This window comes from Mauremys reevesii, linkage group 2 (genome assembly GCF_016161935.1).
Source record: "Mauremys reevesii isolate NIE-2019 linkage group 2, ASM1616193v1, whole genome shotgun sequence".
In the NCBI taxonomy this organism is placed as follows: Eukaryota; Metazoa; Chordata; order Testudines; family Geoemydidae; genus Mauremys; species Mauremys reevesii.
The window spans coordinates 81,347,356-81,368,609 of NC_052624.1; the positions used below are offsets into that span (position 1 = coordinate 81,347,356).

At 47.7% G+C, this 21,254-nt stretch overlaps 1 protein-coding gene across 1 annotated transcript; it reads left to right on the top strand.

The window, feature by feature from the left end:
- The first annotated feature begins 9,298 nt into the window (after nucleotides 1-9,298).
- TMEM42 (transmembrane protein 42) lies at nucleotides 9,299-20,446 on the top strand. Its single transcript, XM_039528031.1, has 3 exons — nucleotides 9,299-9,795; nucleotides 17,760-17,906; nucleotides 19,844-20,446. Exons 1-3 carry the CDS (start codon nucleotides 9,637-9,639, stop codon nucleotides 19,985-19,987), a joined length of 450 nt encoding a protein of 149 aa, XP_039383965.1. The 5' UTR covers nucleotides 9,299-9,636; the 3' UTR covers nucleotides 19,988-20,446.
- The last annotated feature ends 808 nt before the right edge of the window (nucleotides 20,447-21,254 follow it).

Here is a 21,254-nt window from a genome sequence, read left to right on the forward strand (position 1 = left end):
AAAAAGCCAGATGACCATTCTCCTCTGGCTAAGCCTCGAGACGTGCGACCCCAGGTGGACGACTCCTCGGTGTCTCTTTCCAGGGCTGTGTCGACTCCTGTCCTGGCCCTACCTCAATCACTGGCGCCTACGCAACAGCTCCAGCTCCCGTCCACGCCGGAAGCGTACTAGGCCGCCAGAGATCTACTCCACCTGACAGCACCATTCTTGCCTGCCAGGGAGAAACCCTCAGCGCCGACAGAGCCCCGTCCTCCAGTGCACTCTAAGGGAAAGCTGGCTATGAAGTTGAGGCGCTCCCCTTCGCCTTGTCCATTGGCACCTACACGCTCCGACAGAGAGCCTTCCCGCTCCCCGAGCTCTCGACATTCGAGGCACCAAGGATCGGCTCCTCCGTGGTCTTCAGTGTCTGAGACCTCTGAGTCAGAGCCCGACTCCTATCGCTTGAGTAGGAGCAGAAGCCGTAGAGCAAGGTCAGGCAGAGACAGAAGGGAGCATCAGGCATGGCCTCCGCAGTGGCAGAATCTCCCTCAGTGACCCTTCTGGACTCCCTGGGCTTATCACCAGGGCCAGGGAGGAACCCAGGACCCACGCTCAGTCACGTCTTCAGTCACTTCTGCCACTTCCATGCAACCTTCCGCTGTGAATCTGCCCCCGGCGCCTACAGTTCCAACGCCTTTGCCTCCGGCCCCTGTCATCGACTCCGGCACTGTGCTTGGTTCGAACTTCAGCACCAGCCTTCACGACGTCGATGCACTCGTCTCCCATGCCTGCACCATTGTCAACGTCGACCTTGATACAGGCACCTATGGCCCCGGTGCCAATGTCAGCACAGGGCCCCCCAACTCCGGCGGCTCCTGTAAGCGTGCTGATGCAGCTGCCTCTGGTGAGACTGATGCTGACGCCCGACATTTGCTACGACACCTACGGGCCCAGCACCAGATGCGCTAACAAACCTCCTCCAACGCTGCCCCAGGAGTCACGGACTCTCAGTCAGAATTCACCCCCTTGGTGGAAGAAGGGAAATTGGTCTCCTGCGCTTCATTGCAGGCAGCTTTAGACCCTGCAGACGCTGCTACAAGAGCCATGGTGACAGGAGTGACTATGCAGCAGGGGGCCTGGTTGCAAGTCTCAGGGTTACCCTACAAGGTCCAACAAACAATTCAGGACCTCCTGTTTGAGGGTGAGACTCTGTTTTCAGAGAAGATGGACAAATGGCTCTATGGACTAAAAAATTCCCAAGCCACCCTCAAATCCTTGGGCTAGCATATCCCTGCCATACAGCGGAGACACTTCCCCCCAACCTCATCAAAGGTTCCAGTAGCAGAACCGCCGCGACAATTCTAGGAGGAGGAACCAGAGCAGTAGGAGAAGGCAACGTCCCTCTGCTAATCAAGGCCAGCCCAAACCACCCTCTGGCCCTAAACCGGCCTTTTGAAGGTACGGTCAAGGACAGCGCACCAAATCAGAGACTGGATTCACCTCTCCTTACCTTTTCCTCCCGACTATTCCCTTTCTACCATGCATGACCCCATATAACTTCAGACTGCTGGATGCTTCACATGGTAGAGGGATACTCCATCCAATTCTGTGCCCTCCCACCCTTTCACCCCCCTTGCCCGTCCCTCTTCAGGGACCTTTCTCACAAGCAACTTCTCATTCAGGAGTTGCAGTCACTCCTAGCACTGGGGGCGGTGGAGGAGATTCCACTGGAGCACAGAGGTGAGGGTTTTTATTCCCGTTATTTCCTAATACTGAAGGCCAAAGGCGGCCTCAGGCTTATCCTGGACCTGTGTGACCTCAACAAGTTTATGAGGAAACTCAAGTTCTGCAAGGTCTCCCTGACTTCCATTATCCCTTCACTGGATCCAGCAGACTGGTATGCCGCCCTCAACTTGAAGGTCACATATTTTCACATAGCAATCGCGCACAACCACAAAAAGTTCCTCAGGTTTGTGGTCAATGGTTCCCATTACCAATTTACTGTCCTCCCTTTTGGCCTGTCAGCAGCACCTCGAGTCTTCACCAAGTGCATGGCAGTTGTCGCCGCCTTTCTGCAGAGACATCAGGTACAGGTGTTCTCATACCTCAACGACTGGCTGATAAAAGACTTTTCCTCACGGTTTTCTACCCCAAGCCTCATGCGAGTAGCAGGGAGCAGAGGCTCCACACTCTCGACTGGCCTTTTACATTGAAAGGACGAAACCTTAGGAAGTCGGTACAGCTCTTTGTCGCAGTAGCGGACAGGATGAAGGGCTAGCCTGTTTCGACACAGCGCATTTCATCATGGATTGTGGCCTGCATTACCGAGTGCTACAATCTAGCAGGAATACCAGTGCCCCCAATAATGGTGCACTCTACAAGGGTGCAAGCTTCATTAACAGCTTTCCTGGCTCAAGTCCCCACACAGGAAATCTGCAGGGTGGCGACGTGGTCCTCAATACACACTTTGGCCACACACTATGCAGTTACTAGGCAGGCCAGAGATGATGCGGCCTTTGGTAGAGCAGTACTCCAGTCAGTGGACAGCTCCGACCTCACCTCCTAATTTTGCTTGGGAGTCATCTGATTGGAATCGACACGAACAAGCACTCGAAGAAGAAAAAACGGCTACTCACCTTCTCGTAACTGTTGTTCTTCAAGATGTGTTGTTCATGTCCATTCCAATACCCACCCTCCTTCCCCCCTGTCGGAGTAGCCAGCAAGAAGGAACTGAAGGGGTGGTGGGTTGGCAGGGCTATATATTAGGTGCCATGAAGGCGCGACTCCAGGAGTGCCCAGGCCGACCCGACGGATGCTGCTAAGGGAAAAATCTTCCAGCCATCGCGCACACACCTGATTGGAATGGACATGAACAACACATCTCAAAGAACAACAGTTACGAGAAGGTGAGTAACTGTTTTTTCTTAAAACAAACAACATATGCTGGGTCATCATCCAAGACTGCTATTACATGAAATATATGGTAGAATACAGGTAAAACCAAGCAGGAGACATACAGTTCTCCCCCACGGAGTTTAGTCACAAATTTAATTAATGCATTATTTTTTTAACAAGCGTCATCAGTATGGAAGCATGTCCTCTGGAATGGTGACTGAAGCATGAAGAGGCATATGAATGTTTAGCATATCTGGCACATAAATACCTTGCAATGCCGGCTACAAAATTGCCATGCAAAAGTCTGTTCTCACTTTCAGGTGACGTAAATAAGAAGTGGGCAGCATTACCTCCCACTAAATGTAAACAAACTTGTTTGTCTTAGTCATTGGCTGAACAAAAAGTAGGACTGTGTGGGCTTGTAGGTGCTAAAGTTTTACATTGTTTTGTTTTTGAGTGCAGTTATGTAACAACAAAAAATCTACATTTTTAAGTTGCACTTTCACGATAAAGAGATTGCACTACAGTACTTGTATGCAGTTAATTGAAAAATACTATTTCTTTTATCATTTTTACAGTGCAAATATTTGTAATAAAAATAATATAAAGTGTACACTTTGTATTCTGTGTTGTAATTGAAATCAATATATTTGAAAATGTAGAAAAACATCCAAAAATATTTAATAAATTTCAGCTGGAATTTGTGATTAAAACCGCAATTAATTTTTTTAATTGCATTAATTTTTTTAGTTAATCGTGTGAGTTAGCTGCGATTAATCAACAGCCCTAATTTTTACTTCCCCTTATTATTTTTATGTGGTTGTGTCTCTGCTTTTGGGCCTACCTGAAACTAAGAAGCAAAACGAAGAGGCACACAAAAGCAAATACAGTAACTCCTCACTTAAAATCGTCCTGGTTAATGTTGTTTTGTTGTTATATTGCTGATCAATTAGGGAACATGCTCGTTTAAAGTTGTGCAATGCTCCCTTATAACGTTGTTTGGCAGACGCCTGCTTTGTCCACTGCTTGCAGGAAGAGCAGCCTGTTGGAGCGAGCTAGTGGGGGCTTGGAACCAGGGTGGATCGGCAACCCCACTATCAGCTCCCCACTCCCCTAAATTTCCTGTGCAGCAACTGTCCAGCAGGCTACCAATTGCCAGCAGTTCAGCTGTTCCTCCCCACCACTGCCTGTGCTGCTTCTGCCCTCTGCCTTGGAGCTGCTCCCGGGAGCTTCCTGCTTGCTGTGCAGGGGAGAGGGGTAGTTGGGGGCTAATGTCAGGGTGTCCCCCTTCCCCCTACTCCTGTCCCCCACTTACCCCTTCTCCATATAGAGCAGAGTGGGAACATGACAGGGCTCAGGACAGAGAGAGCTTGCTGGCCGCAGCTGCTTTCTCAATTTCCTGATCTTTTTAAACTTAGAGTGGGGTCAGCGTACGTAAAGGGGCAATGCGCATCTCTCTCTCTCTCCCACACACACAGGGGGTGTGTCTCTGTCTTCCATGCTGTCTCCCCTCCCTCCATTCGTACTGCCTTGTAGAGTGTGAGGCTACATTAACAACAATGTGTTAACCTTGAAGGCTCAGCCGAATGCTAATTCACCATTTAGCAGTAAGGCATTCCCTGGGAAATATCCCTCCCTCTTCCACCTTCTAACTTCACAACCTCAACCAAGCTTCACAATCATCATTGCTGTGTACAGTATTAAATTGTTTGTTTAAAACTTATACTGTCTGTGTGTGTGTGTGTGTATATATATATATATATATAAAATATAATTTTTTGTCTGATGAAAAAAAATTCCCTGGAACCTAACTCCCCCCATTTACATTATGGGAAAATTGGATTCGCTTATATCATTTCACTTAAAGTCACATTTTTCAGGAACATAACTACAACGTTAAGCGAGGAGTTACTGTAACCCAAATGGAAGGTGATGTAAGTGTTTTCAAAGCCAGCTGAGATTCTGTTGAAGAAGACAGCTAGTGATAGAATATCTTCATGGAATCAGTCTCCTACAATGAATAGGAAAGTCTTGTTTTGCCTCAGCCTGTACTTTCATTATTATCTGGCAATCTGAGACAAATGTTTTTGTTGTTTTTACCAAATTGTCCAGACACAGTCACGGTTAACCAAAAAAACCACAGGCTCTTATCACTGTAACACTTTTCTCCTTCCCCTTCCAATGTGTATTACCATCCCTTGTCAAGTTGTGTCTTAACTTGGTGCCTGATCCTTCAAACTGAGCATATTGACTGCTACTGAGAGTAGTCCCCTTATAATCAACAGGTCTACTCTCCACAAGAAAGCACTATGCCCAGTGGTAAGCATATGCAGGATCTGTCCCTTAAATTGTAAGGTCTTTGGAGTAGGGATGTTGTCTTTTTTCTGAACAGCCCTACCATATGTTTACAGTGTTATAAAAATACCGCATCCGACGAAGTGGGCATTCACCCACGAAAGCTCATGCTGCAAAACATCTGTTAGTCTATAAGGTGCCACAGGATTCTTTGCTGCTTTTATAAAAATACTGATTAGCCTATGGTAGTGAGCTATTCCACCAACAATGTGTTTTTAAATGAATGAGTTATACAGCTTTCTGGGTACATGATACAGTGAAAAATGTTAGATCTTTCAGCACAAAAGTTTAATATATCAGGGATAGGGATAAGAGAGCTGGGTAAAGTACTCCTATGTTTTATATACATCTGTGGGTCTTGTTAGACAGCTGTTCTATGCAGCTAAGGAATTTATGCATTGAAAAATGTTCTGTTTTGCTATTTGTAACTCCATGTTGTGCCTTCAATAGATGTTATACTTATTAAAGAATTAAATATTTCCATCCACCTCAGATTTGTGTTTTCAAATATTCTAAACCATTCAGATGCTGCCTAGATAACCTACCCGCTCTCTGTGTCTGGGGAGGCACCTCCTAGGCAATAGTTTGGATTGCAGAAGTGGAAGTGATCTTTCAACTAGAGCTCTCAGTTCACAATACAGAAGTGGTTTGCAAAAAATAAATTTTTTTCTTTTCAAAATTGACAATTTTTTCCATGGAAACTACTCAGCATTTTTCACCCCAGGGGCAGCTCCAGGCCCCAGCACGCCAAGCGCGTGCTTGGGGCGGCATGCCGCGGGGGGCTCTCTGCCGGTCGCCGGGAGGGCGGCAGGCAGGCAGCCTTCAGCGGCATGCCTGCGGAGGGTCCGCTGGTCCCGCCGCTCTAGTGGAGCCGCCCTCCCAGCGACTGGCAGAGCGCTCCCCGCGGCATGCCGCCGTGCTTGGGGCGGCAAAATGTCTAGAGCCGCCCCTGTTTCACCCATTTCTATACACAATTTAGATTCAGTGTATCATTCCTTCAGCAAGGCTGAACAGACAAACAGAGATGCCAAGCTTGCTCTGACACTTCTAGGGACAGGGACGTATGCAGGAATTTAAATTTTACTACTTTTCAGGGAGCACATTAAATACACACATTACACCCTGTCAACACATGCACGTACATCTTATACAAAGAAATAAACAGCAGTATATTCACCATATCAATGAACTGTACCTTTAATGCACCTGGAATACAGGTTCCTTAACCTTATGGGGAGAACATATGCAAACCAAGTTGCCACACGTGTATCTGTAACCTCATGTAATGGGGTTACATGTATGACCTCACTGAGTTTGCACACTGCATGTTAAGAGAAAAAAACATAGTAGAAAATGGTGGTGTGGGGGGGAGAGAGCTCCTCCAGACACAGGGCCCAGGTGCAGAGCCCAGAACACCTCCCACCCTGGGACTGCAGCAGGGAGAGTGAGCTCGGCATCAGGGCCCAGTGGAGAACGCAGAAATTCTCCACCCCCAAGGCCCCGGCTAGGGGTGCAGAACTCCTCCAGCCCCAGGGCTGCGGTGGGCAGAGCTCTCTCGCTCTCCCCGCCACAGCCCTGGGCAGGAGGAGTTCTGCGTCCACTGCCGATTATTGGTGGGGCTGTGCCCCTGCTTGCCTTCCCCTTGCGCATGCCCCCGTCTAGGGATGTCTATGAGGAAAATTAGGGAGGTTGCATGGACCTCTCTCAACACATCTCCCCTCCTCCTGGAGAAATGGGAACCTCTTGCTCCTCCGCTCCCCATCTGTGGCACCCTCAAACAGGGACACGGGGATGAGCAGCCCTGGGAAAGCTGCCCTTCTATGCCACTGAGGGCCCTTAATTACCATGGCCGGGCCTGGGCCCTCCTTCCTGGGATGATCCATCTCTTCTCCCTCCTCTGTTTTGTTCCCGCTCTTCGCTGCCGCCACTCCTCCTGCCCCTCCAGCTTCTCCTCCTCCACACTGCAGTCTGTGCAGTGTGAGCTGAGCCAGAGGCAAACTGGTGAGCGTCAGCAGGAGTTGGGGCACTTGGTACCTATAGTGTGTTAACATAGTCCAGCAGGGTCCACCTGGGGCAGTTAGAGCGCAACACACAGCTGAATGAGTTGTGGTTCCTCTTGAGTCTGCAGGAGGCAAGGACCAGCTGGGTGAAGACCTTCTGCACCCATACACCTTCCAACAGCTCCTGTCCTCCACTCCTTGGCAGTCCAGCCTCATTGGAGCTGCTCTAACAGACCCACGTCTGATTGTAGTTCTCCTTGGATCCCCTTTTAAAGGAAGTGTTCTGCAGTGCAGAGGGTTGCTACAGCAAAAGAAAAGAGCTCTCCTGCTTTTACTGGGTAATCCTCACAAAACTGATGGGGGAACAATGCCCCTTCTCCCCTTTCAGCCTCAGCATGGAGAGCGGATAACTGAGCTCCATTTCAATGGAAGAGCCATTACATCTGCACACAGGGGAGAATTTCTGTTTTGAGAGGTAGGGAAATTAGCTGGGGCTACATTTTTGTTTTAGACCTCCACAAAATTGACTACGGTTATTCTGGCCAGTAAACCTACCACCTCAAGTTGTCATCCTCTCATTTTGCAAGCTAAACAGAGCGGGACCTTGTCAGTCGCTCTCCAGGAAAAATTCAGTGCTGCAGGGAAGTAGGTAGGTGGTGCTCTTTGCTTGCCTTGTGCTGCTGAAGTTGTCACTTTTTGCACTAGCTGTTAAACCAATATCATAATGACTTGTGGTCAGTAAAGACTTCCTTGTGCTTTTCATAAGGGTATAATCTTACCTTCAGTGTCCTGGGATGGCCCAGGAAGGTAGATGGGCTAGATGAGCTTAATTGGTCTTTCCTATGTCTAATGTCGATGCATGGCTGAAAGGGCTCCATGTATATAAAAAGAAAAAAAAATTATAGCAACATGCAAACAAGCCACACACAAAAAAGCATTGGGGTGTATTAAACGTGGCCTATGAATGAGTACTATTAGGCCATTACCACTGCCTTCCAGGCATAACTTGATGCACTGGGAAACAATTCTGGAATATGTGTGATGGTCCTTATTTACAACAGCAACACTCTATGTTCGACAGTGCCAATGGAAGCTCACAAAGGGAGCATGACCAAGACTGATCATTGGCCATCAGGCCACAGCAGCCACTGAACACAGATTTGTCACGTTAGCAGAGTCTTCATAAAGCAAACTAGACTGGAAGTGGTCCAGAACCAGATTGTCTCATTATGACTCAAGTTGAAAAGCCACCAATACTTTTTCCTATAACCTTCCCTAGAAAGGTCCAGGCTAGAATTAGTGAGCATAGTGTCAGCCAAGGTAGGTTGGACTGCTCTTAAGTGAGGTATTTATTTTCCTCATCAGTAGGGCTCCGTGACTTCTGCAGGGGCCAGTGTGGCTGACCCCAGAGCCACCCTAGCAGCTGGCCCTGGGGCCAGCCACATCTGCCGCTGCTGGAGTGGCTCTGCAGCCAGATGCTCTGGCGGCCCTGCAGCTAGCCGCATCGGTGGCTGCTTGGGCAGTCCCCAGGGCTAGCTGCCAGGAGCCGCCTGAGCAGTGGCCAGTGCGGTTGGCCCCAGGGACTGCCTGAGCAGCATCCCCGGGCCACCGGTGCAGCTGCTGTGGCAGCCCCCAGCAGCCGGTGCCATGGCTGGGTTCCCCCGCAGCAACCCCCTTAAGATTTAGTCAGGGATACTTTTAGTAAAAGTCATGGACGGGTCACAGCACCTGAATTTTTGTGTATTGCCCATAACCTGTCTATGACTTTTACTAAAGATATCCCGACTAAATCATAGCCTTACTCATCAGTAATGAAATGATCCAGCTCCTCCGGGACCTGTACAACCCCTGATGAGAAAGGACTGAGGACACATCTTTCAAAGCTGGGCCCCCCCGGAGTGCTATCCTACTTGACAAAAGCTGGTTGGAACTATCTCAGATCAGCCACAGGTACAGACCCTGCATCAGCAGTAGGTAGCAAGCCCCCAGGCCTCTGACAGGATTAACCGTAGCCACCCGTGTGAGGAAGCATGGCGTGCTCCTTCCCGCCCAGAGGAGCTCTTGCTGGAGAAGGGCAGAGCTCCCCCGCGCCTGGTCAGGCAGACAGGCGGGGCCAGCAGCCTCCCACCCGACCAGGGCTTTAGCGCGTGGGCCCCACAGGCAGCCGCGAGTGTTACGGGGCGGGTGCAGGGGACGCCCCCCGACAAGGAAGCAGAGGCTCGGGGGGCGGCGCTCGATGCAGCCAGCTCCTCCCGCTAGCCCTGGCTTCCGCCAGCACCGACCCCGCCAGGGGAGCTCGCCGCCGGGGCGAGCCGTCACGTGAGCTCGTCAGAGATCCGGAAGAGCGGCCGGCGGCCTCACCGCGCGGCTTCGGCTCCTGCGGGGCCGGCGGGCTCGGCTTGCAGCGATGCTGGCCGCCTGGGGCGCCGCGTACTCGGCCGCGGCTGGCCTGCTGGGGGCGCTGGCCGCCTGCTCCGCTAAACTGGCTCTGGGCGCCGATTACCTGCGGGAGGCGTGTGCGGCTGCGGCCGGAGGGGAGGAGGCGGCCGCCGGCGCCTGTGTCTGGGTAAGAGCCGGGCAGCTGCTCTTTGCCTTGGCTGGCCACTGAGCGTCGCTTCCCCCATTAAGGGAGGCGGAGAAACCAGCCCCTGTGTGATCTGCCTTGGAAGAGACACGCATCGGGTGACCAGACAGCAAGTGTGACAAATCAGGACCGGGGTTTGGGGGGGGGGGGCGTAATAGGAGCCTATATAAGAAAAAGACCCAACAATCTTGACTGTCTCTATAAAATCGGGACATCTGGTCACTTGAGATGCACAGTCAGTGCCTGCAACCCCCTCCCCCAGCCGATCTCACTCCCAGGTAGGGTGACCAGACAGCAAGTGTGAAAAATCGGGACAGGGGGTGGGGGGTAATAGGAGCCTATATAAGAAAAAGACCCCAAAATCAGGACTGTCCCAATAAAATCGGGACATCTGGTCATCCTACTCCCAGGGCCCCAGCACAGCTGTCGTTGCTCTCCTAGCTACGCAGAGCCACGCCGGTGCACACCCATCTCTGCGCAATCAACCCCACAGTCAGAGCCACTCACTCTTCCTTGTGTCTCTGGGGAGCTCAGGCAAAGTTCCGATAAGACGTTAACATACTACACCAACCCTTGGGTATGGCTTTGTCAGGAGCAGGTTAATATCCAAAGATCCTGGCTGGGAGTACGTACACTAAGAAGGGTTACTAAATTTCTAAATACTGGTCCCCTCTCCTGTGTATGTGCTTAGGGGGGAAGTTTTTCCACTACAAGGACAGGCCATGTTTTGAATGAAGCTGTGAGCCATCCTTTCAGAGAGAAAAGAAGGACATTGGAAGGCCCTGCAGTGTGCACCCTGTGTCCTGTATTGCTGCCCCAGCAGTTCTAGTCTGCATCCCTCTTCCCTTGTGAAAATGAAACTGAATTTAAGTCTTTTAAGAATTTAAGTCTTAAAACATACATCTCAGTGGCTGCTGTCCAGGGAGAGCAGGTAGTGGAGATCCAGGTCAAGACTTGGTGTTGACTAATATGAAATAATCATGTGCATTTTTAAAATGGCTATTTTAAAGAATTGGAAAAGAACTGTTCCTGCATTAAGTATCAAGGGGTAGCCGTGTTAGTCTGTATCCACAAAAACAACAAGGAGTCCGGTGGCACCTTAAGGGCTAACAGATTTATTGGGCATAAACCTTTAAGGTGGCACCGGACTCCTTGTTGTTTTTGTTCCTGCATTAAGTCATCCGGAGATGTCAGTGGGAGACTGGGCAGAGTCTACATTACATACTGTGTGATGAACAGGGGAAGGTTTGGAAGAAATGATGGTTAGTGTTACTTAGAACTTGTAACATACTTTCCAGAGGCGTAGAAGACATTTCACCAGGTGATGATTCTTAGTTTTTGTCACAGAGCCATCATCAGTGGCTGCATGGTACGTGTCCTGTTTTGTGAGAGCAGACAGTTAACAAAAAAGCACTGCTGTGGCTCCTCATTACCTCTTGTGGCTGATTTGACACAACAGCTTACTAGCTCTGTACTGCAGAGGGGTTGTGGTTTGAATTTAATCTGAGGCAAGAGATTATAAATAGCCCCCCTACCCCATTTTCATTGTATTTTACCTCTGTTGGGACAGGAGAGAGATCCTGGAATATTTAAAGTATAAATTCAAATGAGGTTCAGCTCTTAAGAACTTTCTATCCAGTAACTCTTGATTTATTAGGCTGAATATTCAAAACAGTTCTTAGAAACAAGATAAGATCGCTCAATTTTTAGAAACAAGGAAATGCTTTGGTCCTTTCCTGTGAAAATAAATAGTAATAACAATGAAACAATGATTTCTATAGCAGCACAGGCATACATAGCATTTTAGAGACTTATTACAGGAGTGGGTGGGTGAGATTCTGTGGCCTGCGTTGTGCAGGAGGTCAGACTACACAATCATGATGGTCCCTTCTGACCTTAAAGTCTGTGACTCTAAAGTCTATGACTTCAGTGCGCCTGATTCTGCAAAGAGTCATTTCCATATACATGCTTACTCCAGAGCATAGTTCATTTGATTTCATTGGGCTGCCTGTGGAAATAACTCTCTACAGCATTGAGACCCATGTTAGACAAAGGTTAGCAAGGGAAACTGGACAACAAGGGTAAGCCTGGGAGGCAAGTGTGGCTGGAAAAGGTAGATGATTTAAGACCAAAAAGGGACCATTATGATCACCTAGCCTGGTAATGAGAAGTACTTTTGTTACAGGCACATCTTGTTGGGCCCTTTTAAAATATAAAAATAATATGTTGAATTTAGTTAAAATGTAGAGGTTGGGTTTTTATTTCTAAATCCCCACATCCCCCCACCCAACAGTAACACTATATGGAAATGTAACACCACCCTGAGAAAGCGGAGACTGTCCGATACAAAAGGGACAGAGGGCCAGGCTATGAAGAAGGGGTTAGCACAAAGGGAAGCAAATACGGCACCGTCAGGCCCACCCCAGCACTCACTGACCCAGGACAGAGCAGAGAAGCCCCAAGAGGCAGGTGGTGTCTGAACACAATCCCTGCTCGGGACAAGGTTCACCAAAGAAGTGGTGAGTATGGAGTGGGAGGGCTCATCCCGTTAAGGACTTTAAGGGAAGTAATTTCAAAAGTGCTCAGCCTTAGCCTAACTCGGCTTCTGTTGAAGTCAGGGGAGCTTTACCACTAACTTCAGTGGGAACAGAGTTAGGCCAGTGCTGAGTCTTTTCAAAATCTCACCCTAATCGCCTACAGTCAGCCCACTAGGGGACAGTGTAAACAATGGAGCAGAGGTATAAACTGGCTCATTGGGGTTGAGTAGACGTGACCAATGTGAAGTTCTATTCCCAACAAGCTGCATTCAAAGACCTGCTGTAAAGTCAAATCAGGGCCCTAATAAGAAAAACTTGAAGAATTAAGAGTCTCTGAATTTACTATGTGGGCCATTGTCTTTAATCTTGACCACCAGGTATTGTGTCACAAATCCAATTGCCTCCCCAGGCTGGCAGTAAACAGTTTGTCCCTGCCATGAACAAAGGCCTCCTTTGCTATTAAGGCACCTGAGGGTGAGGCAAAGCATAGTTAATCCCCATGGAGAAGGCAACACCTTCAGGTGTGTTTGTTCAAAGGCTCATGTACTGATATCAATTGAAGATTGATGTCTTTTAGGTATTTAGTTGGATCTAGCATAAAGATATATACGATGAAGACTTGGCCATTAATCTAATGCACAGGAAAAAAATGTTTTTTCCTGCTCTCAGGCACTCATGAGATGTTTGCAGGGCTTTTTTGCCATTTCAGTTTCCTCCCTCACCTCTCCATATCCTTACTTCAAGGACATAACATAGAGCAGATCATGGCATGAAACCCGGGTATATTAATGGGGGAAGTGGGAGATTTGCAAATAACAAAACAAAACTGCAGCCTTTTTCCAGACCGAGGCCCTGATCCTACAACGAGCTGTACACAGACAGAAGGGCCTGTTCACCCACAGCTCATGGCAGGATCACACCCTGGATTCTATTTCTAATTAGACCTGCAGGTTCATTTTGTCTTAGAAACTTGCTAGTGCTGGAAGATGCTTGAATTCAGCAGCCGCCGGATTGCACTTGGCTGTTTGCCTTGCAGCGCAGAGCTCTCCCTGGAGTGTGCAGAACCATTTACAATAGAACTTAGTTCTCTCAAATGCCTCTCAGCAGAAACATGATTTGCCCCTGCTCTAACGTCTCCCTACAAACGCTGTGTCAAAATAGCTAGCAGGAGGGTAGTAGGGAGCATTGGTTTCTATCTGATTTTCATATCATGCTTTGGACAGATTCTGGATCAGATTTAGCCTTTCCTTAAACAAGCACAACTGCAGGGTTCAGTGCGCTCTCTTATGCCAGGGCTGAATGTGGCCCATTGTGTGCTGCAGGAAATAAGTGGTTTAGATGCATTGAAGCCTGAATCAGAGGGCTTTCTAGATAGTTTTGTCTTCCTTACCAGTATAGGACTGTTCGCGTATGTCTTCCATACGGTTTGTAGTCTGAGATAGCCAGAGGGGCTGGATTTTATTGCATAATCTATCAGTTAGTTGTTACCGAAATGTCAGGTCCGCCTAGCTGAGAGCCAGTGACAGCCAGACAGGGATAAGGAAAGGTTGCTTTATTCTGCAGAAGAAGGAGAGTTTTGCACCTTGGTACAAAGACTACTCCATACAAAAACCAAGAATCTTTTATACACAATCACACACAGGCTTCGGTCGTGTTAGCATTTGATTAGTGGTTAGCAAACCCTGCACTTCTGCAATCTGCTCAGCAAAACCGGCTTAGGACCAGCTTCAACTGCCTCAAGACCGATAAGGGAAGACAGTTCAAAAGTTCAGGCTACTGTGTTCGTGAGGTGTCCAATTTCCCCTAATGGTTGCCAGCTATTATAAGGCTACTAGCTGTTAGGGGGTCACTGCTGATTGTCAGAGTCCCCCCTTCTGGCCTGATAATCCAAATTGTCAGGCCCGTTACGCAATTTGCGATCAAGCTGGAGGGAGAGATATTGTGTTCTCCTATGGACCGTAGAGCCCTTAGTAACAGCACTACACAAACATTTTGCACATTGCAACATTACCCAAACGACACATAGAAGGAAAAGAGAGAAAATAATCCATTTGACAATTTTACGGAAAAGGCCAGTAAACTATGACCCAAGGTCTGGGAGGAGGTCCTCAAAATTAAGGGTATGATCAAGAGATACAGTGTGAAAAACAACAGCTTCATCCTTGATGGCCTGCAAATCCTCCTCAATTAAACCAGAGTGATTAATATAAAAACAGCATCTTTCCCCAATGCGAGCACAGGCCCCCCCTACTTCAGCATTCATGGCATCTAGCACACGCCTATTTTGCAGTGTTACTTCTGCTATGTCATCGATTTCTCGTTGTAACTTTTGGAAAGCGTCCAAGGAGGCATTAGCTGCTTTTTAAGTTCTGCAGAAATGTTTACCACTGCCCTTTCCAGCTCCGCTACCCCCAGTCCAGGAATATGTCCATGTATAAAGGAATGAAATCCCATTTGCCTGATTACTAGGGGGGTTTCGGCACGTTTAACCCGAGCCCCTTTCAAGGGTGTGAAGAGCTTGTGAGAATAAGTCCCCAGGTTTGGCGTGAGTCCAGTGTGGTGTTTACTTGAATGTCTGGTAATACTCTGGCCACACCACACCGGCCATGCCAACATGGCGGGAGGGCTTTATAAGCATTATGGCCACAAATAAAATACAGACCAGGGCTCTGTAAATAAAGGGTGAGGGAGCTTCCTGCTACTCGGTGGCGCCAATCTACCCTAACATCTCGATGTTTGGAGTTGCCAAATATCCAGCCCCGGCACCGCCAATGGGATGCATTCAAATGTCCCATGGTGTGGGTGTTGTTTAAGATACCCCCACAGTATGTAACAGCAAACAAGTGTGATGTAAAGCTTACTAGCGCCCCATGGCATTCAGAGATTTTTACAAGGGATGAGTGAGGTGATAAAATGCCAGAGGAGACGTCCATATAATATGCCTGGGTCTCATTTATGGGACCCAAGGGAAGGAATGAAGGAAACCACTCCCCTTGATAACGTTCACCTGTCAATTTCGCAATATAGACCTTTTGAAACTGGCAGGGAGGTCTCTGGGTGTCTACACCAATTTTTAAGGGGTAAAAGGTTCCATTTCTAACACTAAACCTAAGGGTTTGATTGCAGGCTTCTAAGGGGATGTAACCCAGTTCCCTCCCAGTCCCGTCAACAGCCTCAAAACATAGGGCCAGCTTATGCCCAAACCCAAGGATATCGAAGAGAGGGACCCCTTGGGCCTCCCAACTATGATGCCAAACCTCAGACGTTTTCCCATACTTATCGGACTGGTATTCTCCTTTCCACCACCACTCAGCTTTCCGCACCACTTGTAGGGAGAGAGTTTCAGAGAGGTTTAAAGGTACAGCCCACAGTCCTATTCCTTCCTCAGAATGGGTTCGGTGACACAACCAACAGTCAGACAAGTGTCCCAACGTGGCCAGTCGCTGAAGAGGTTTAGCCGCTGGGTGCGGGTTAGCTTGTACAAGGGGCAGGCTCAGAAATAATAGCCACCGCAGCACCGTCTGAGAACCCATAGTCACAAAGTCTCAGGATTTTGTTCGTCAGAACAAAAGCCTTAGTCCCTTGAGAGGTTCAGCTTTCCAGGTATCGACTGCTTCTGGCTCTTCCGGGTCGCGATGGGAAGAGCTGGCGGTGCTCCCTCGAAGTCTGATGTCGTCTGCTTCTGGCCCTGGCCTAGGGGCTAGCTTGATTCGGGTGTGGTGGATCCAGGTATCCCGTTCCCTTACTTGAATTGCAGTGTGGGAGGTAAGAAGGACTTGAAAAGGGCCAACCCACCGGGGTTGGAGAGGCTCGATTTTCCACTCTTTTACATAGACATTCTCCATCTGTGATTGTTACATCCACATTCCAGTTGCTTCCTTCTATGGTGGCGTTGGTTGTCCTCTGCAATTTAGTATGCCAGTTTAGTATGTTCTTTTACTCGTTTGTTTAGTTTGAGACACACAATTATATGCGGCTCATTTCCCTTTTCTATTTTAATGTAACATAAAGTGGGGAGTTATTCAGTGGTCATGTAAAGTGTTGATTGACAGCCACAAAGGTAGAAGTCCTTGTGTAGTACAGCACTACAGGTAGCAGCAGTGTAAGCTCCCCTACAACCACGCCTCCTCAGTATTGTTCTGCAGGATCCACTGCTAGCAAGGCAGAAGTTCACTCTGCGGGACCATTCAATCCTTTTGGCTGTTCTGCTGAGGATTCAGGTTGTGGGGGAGATTTGGTGGAGCAGCCTTCTGTTCTCTAGGAATTGTGGGAGACCAGCTCATTTCAGCTTGGTAACTGAGCAAATGATCAGAAGTTAATAACTTATACTCACTGTAGGCCTGAACTGAAATGATGTCCTGAACAGCTGCTGAATACTGCTGATTCCCATGAACAATCCCATGAACAATGAGCTATCTAGTCTTCTTACAGCTTCCTTCATTATCACTTGTGCAACAGCAGTAAAGAACGAGCATCTCCATATGCCAATATCCCACTGCCTCTGCTCCAGTGACACCCCCTACACCCACATACAGCAGCAGCAGCAACTGGTAGATGGGCACAGGCACTCGGTTTCCTTTCTTCTCCTCACAGCCCAGAACAGTCAATCCGGGGACTGAGATTTTGCAGAACTTTGGCCTCTGGCTCCTCTTTGGTAGCCTAAGCTCAAAGGCTGAGAGCAGATCTCTCAGATAATGCATTTCTAAGGATGTTCCAGCAAGGATGGATCCACTTCTTAGGGAATTTTCCTCCATAAAGCAGTTTCCAGTCCGTCCGTCCCCAACTCCCACCCCAGGAACTAGAGTCTGACCACAAGATAAAGAACATGTGGAGCTTGGATGCAGTTGGAGGGTAGGCGATTTTACTTCTCCGGGAATGTAGGCCAAGGAAATTGAGAAACTGACATTCTCTGAAGCCCCAAGTCTGTTCAGAAGCTCAACATCTCCTATAGGGTTATGTGCTCCATCAAATGATTTTGAAGCTAATAGTAGTGGAGGGCGCTTGGTATCTTGTAGGATCAAGCACTTACTGAGGGATTCTCCTTCATTCAGTGGTAGGTGGTAAAGAGAAGAGCAACCGTTCTGTTTTCCCACGTGTCTTTTTTTTTTTCCTCCCTCCAGATTTTCTTTCTTTAGTGGTGAGGGAAAAAACAGGGCATCGGTTCCTCTAATGTATCATCCGTTTAAAATGTCAGAACAGTCTTCATAATTTGCCTCCTTTTTATACGGCATATTAGTAAATGTAGAAACACAAGAGTTGAGATTTCACAAAATAATGTTTGTAATTCAGGTCTAGGCCATTTCACAGCTTGTGACATTTTATTTTGCATAACGTGTTTGCAAAATAATTGGGAGAGTCAACTGTCAGTGAAAAAACATCTGTATTTCCACCACCACCCCCCTTCTGCAGTTACACGTGGTGCTCAGAGTAGGATGCGTCGGTCTGGTGTTTGCGTGCAATGCTGTCATGTGGACCTTCTTTGCAAAAGCCCTCCACCACTCCTCTTCCTCAGCGACCGCCACAGTGACAACAACAGCCTCCAACTTCATCTCTTCGGTGAGTAGAACTGATGTCATAGATTTGAAGGCCAGAAGGGATCTCTGTGACGCTGGAATTGCCAGACTGGATCAGACCCCCGGGAGTCCATCTAGCCTAGTATTCTGTCTAACTGTGGCCAGCACCAGATACTCCGGAGGAAAATGTAAGAACGCCATATTAGGCAGATGTGGGATAATCACACCAATGATCATCTTGTCTGATCTCCTACATGACACAGGCTGTAGAATTTCTCCTAGTAATTACTGTAAGGGAATTATTCTTCCCTAACTACATAAGCGAATGCTATCTTGCTCAATGGCTTGTGATTGGTTTAGTGTTTATCATAATTTTCTGATAGGTTGAAACAGCCTGGCCTTGTCTTTGTGCATGCTTAAGAATGCACAATGTCTCCAGGGGGACTGGAGAGGAGACAAACTGCTTTTTACTTTGCACCACTTTTTAGCAAGCCCCAAGCCAAAACCATCATGCCTTTAGGAATATGAGGTGTTTTACACTTGCCCCTGCTTACCTGTAACTCTTCAACTGACATATTGATCTCTTTTCCCCTACTGTAGATCACTCTTGTCCAGTTTTTAGCACTATGGGCTTGATCCAAAGTCCAGTGAAGTCTTTCCATTGACTTTAGTGAACTTTAGATCAGTCCCCTTGTTTCCAGAAAGATATTGACCATAGAAGATATTCAGAGATTACAGAGATGACCAGCAAAAAAGATCAGGGTCTGCAGCACTGATTTGCAAGGAAGGTTTAAAACCGCTTGTTTGGCCAAGAGATGACTTAAATCAGGGATCGGCCAATGGGGGCTGCAGGAAACAACCAGGGCCGAGGGATATGCTGGCCACCGCTTCCTGCAGCCCCCATTGGCCTGGAGCGGCGAACCACGGCCAGTGGGAGCCGCGATCGGCCAAACCTGCGAGCGCGGCAAGTAAACAAACCAACCCGGCCCACCAGGGTGCTTACCCTGGTGAGCCGCATGCCAAAGATTGCCCATCCCTGAGTTAAATATTAGAGGTAACATTCTGGGCCCACTGAACAAAATGGGAATTTTGCCAAGGATAGAGAGGAATTTAGGGACTATAAGTAAGAGTAATGGGATAAAATTAAGAAAGAGAAAATTAAAATCAAATATGAAGAAGACATTCCCATCTTAATCTGCAGAATAGTGTTTCAGGGTAGTCACATCACTTGGGACACTTAAGAGAAGGCTTGGAAGGATTCGATTTTTATCAGTAAATGTCGGTAAATGTCAATTTCACCATACACACACAAACCACTGAAACATATTTCCATCAGGGATCATTAAAAGTTACAGCTAGGCAAAGTAAGAAGAATGCTGCTTGAGAACATATTAGAGTTTGATGGAAAGATATTTATTTTGTATATTTTGACGTGATATTGACAGTTGTGTGTTTTAATAATTATAAAACTTTAACTGTTTGAATCTCAATATCTGTTTTCATTAAATAATTGTCTGATGCCCCTTAATTTCCCTCAGCTGTGAATATTTAAATTGGAAAAAAATGCTTAAAAGTCAACATTATCATCTGTCAAAATTATATAAAAAAAACAAAAATCAGCATCTGCCAAGCCTCTTTTTTACTGGGCTGGACAGAGCAACAGGGACTAATCCTGTGTTGGCTGTAAAATGGATTGGGTGACCTGGTAGGTCTTTTCCAACTTTAACTCCGGTGATTCTAAGTAACAGTAGATGTTCCTGTTGGTGATGGTTGCAGTAGTTTCGTTAGGCAGGCTTTATACTAGGAATCACAGGTCAGATCATCTAGTGGTGTAATTCAGCGTAGCTCCACTGACTTCAATGGAACTAGGCCATTGTACACGCCAGCTGAGGATCTGCCCCTGGTTTTGTACTGGAGAAGATTTTTTTTTTTTTTTTGGCAACTCTGCCTTGTGAATGTATTTCTCTTTCCTTCCCTCAGGCTTTCCTGGGCAAGCTGCTCTTTGGAGAGACTCGTGCACTCTTGTGGTGGGTAGGGATCAGCGTGACACTCTGTGGACTCCTGCTGCTGCACACAGCTTCACCTCACACAGAACAGCAGCATTCTGAGAAGAAGGACAAATAGAAACTAAACCCACTGGATTAGTTTGTGTCAACAATCTAATGACAAAATCAGCCTTCAGGCCTTTCTGCTGTAGGTGGGTGATGCTCCTGCAGACTTGCTCCTTGGATGATTCTCCCCATATGTTGCTGTCATGGTTACAGGGCGAACTGTGCTTTGTTTTTTGTTTTTTTGTTTTTTTTACTCCCTCCTCTTAAGTGATAGGCCTGACTGCCTGCTCCTCACTCCGGGCGGAACTATGCAGTTCAACCACTCTGGCTCTGGGTCTCAGAATTCTTGTTTCTCAACCACGTGATCTGAGGCCCAGCTGAGTGAGGCATCTGTAAGCCTTTTCGCTCTGGGGACCTGTGACCAGCAAATTGGTTAAAAGTGACTCAAAACAGCTTCTTCAAAACAATGCATCATGTATTCCTTCCCACAGAGCAAAGGGTACAAACATTAAAGGGCTACATGCAGATTTCCCTTAGCCTAAGCCTTAATCTTTCCTTGCCAGCTTTCATGTGTCTCAGCCAGGCCTGTCGTCTCTGTCTACATTGGGAAAAGCTGACTGCCCCTGCTGCAATTGCTGTGTCTCTGTGTCCCTTTGCCAGCCTGTCAGCTCTCACTAATACTCCCAGGGCAGCCTCTTGCCACTCCTGCAGCCCTCACCCTTTTCTAGGCCAAGGGTCCTCTAATGTTTAGTATCCTCCTCTTGATCCTAGGCTTAGCCTTAGGAAGAGCAATCTAGCCTGGCTGGAGTCTACTAGGAGTTATTTCCCCAATAAACAGCTTCTCCGTTGCTTCCTCAGAACCCTCATCTATGTTATTGTGTTACCTTTCCTGCTTGGGTCCTCTAACAACCCTTTTGCTCTACCTCCATGGTAAGTGACCCATCATAAACACACACAGCCATGCACCATATTTATAGAAAATAGTACAGCTATTTCCTGGTTGCATTGTCTGTTTAGGACCTCAGAGACAGTGACAACCGGGCTGGATTAAGGTGAACTAAAGCATTTGTACTGTACCATGAAGTAGAACAACACAAACGGTTTCATTTCTGTACGCTGTGAGGCACCTAGCACTCTGTTCTTGGTAAATAATATGTGCCACAGTGTTGGCAGGTGGCTATTCAAGGAGTCAGGTGGGAACTCTTGTCTTTCCAAGCCAGTGGTACAATTCTTGGAGCAATTCCTATTTTACATTTCAGCAGGCAAAGGTATGATACTATGTATCGAATCATTGGCCCAAACTCTGCTCCTGTTTATTCCTAAGGATGTACTTGAAAGCA

What these genes read in the sequence shown, in the direction of transcription:
- TMEM42 (XM_039528031.1), top strand. Translation starts at nt 9,637, where the DNA reads ATGCTGGCCGCCTGGGGCGCCGCGTACTCGGCCGCGGCTGGCCTGCTG. An exon ending in CCGCCGGCGCCTGTGTCTGG is followed by an intron (nt 9,796 to 17,759) that starts GTAAGAGCCGGG and finishes CCCCTTCTGCAG; the next exon opens with TTACACGTGGTGCTCAGAGT. An exon ending in CCTCCAACTTCATCTCTTCG is followed by an intron (nt 17,907 to 19,843) that starts GTGAGTAGAACT and finishes TCCTTCCCTCAG; the next exon opens with GCTTTCCTGGGCAAGCTGCT.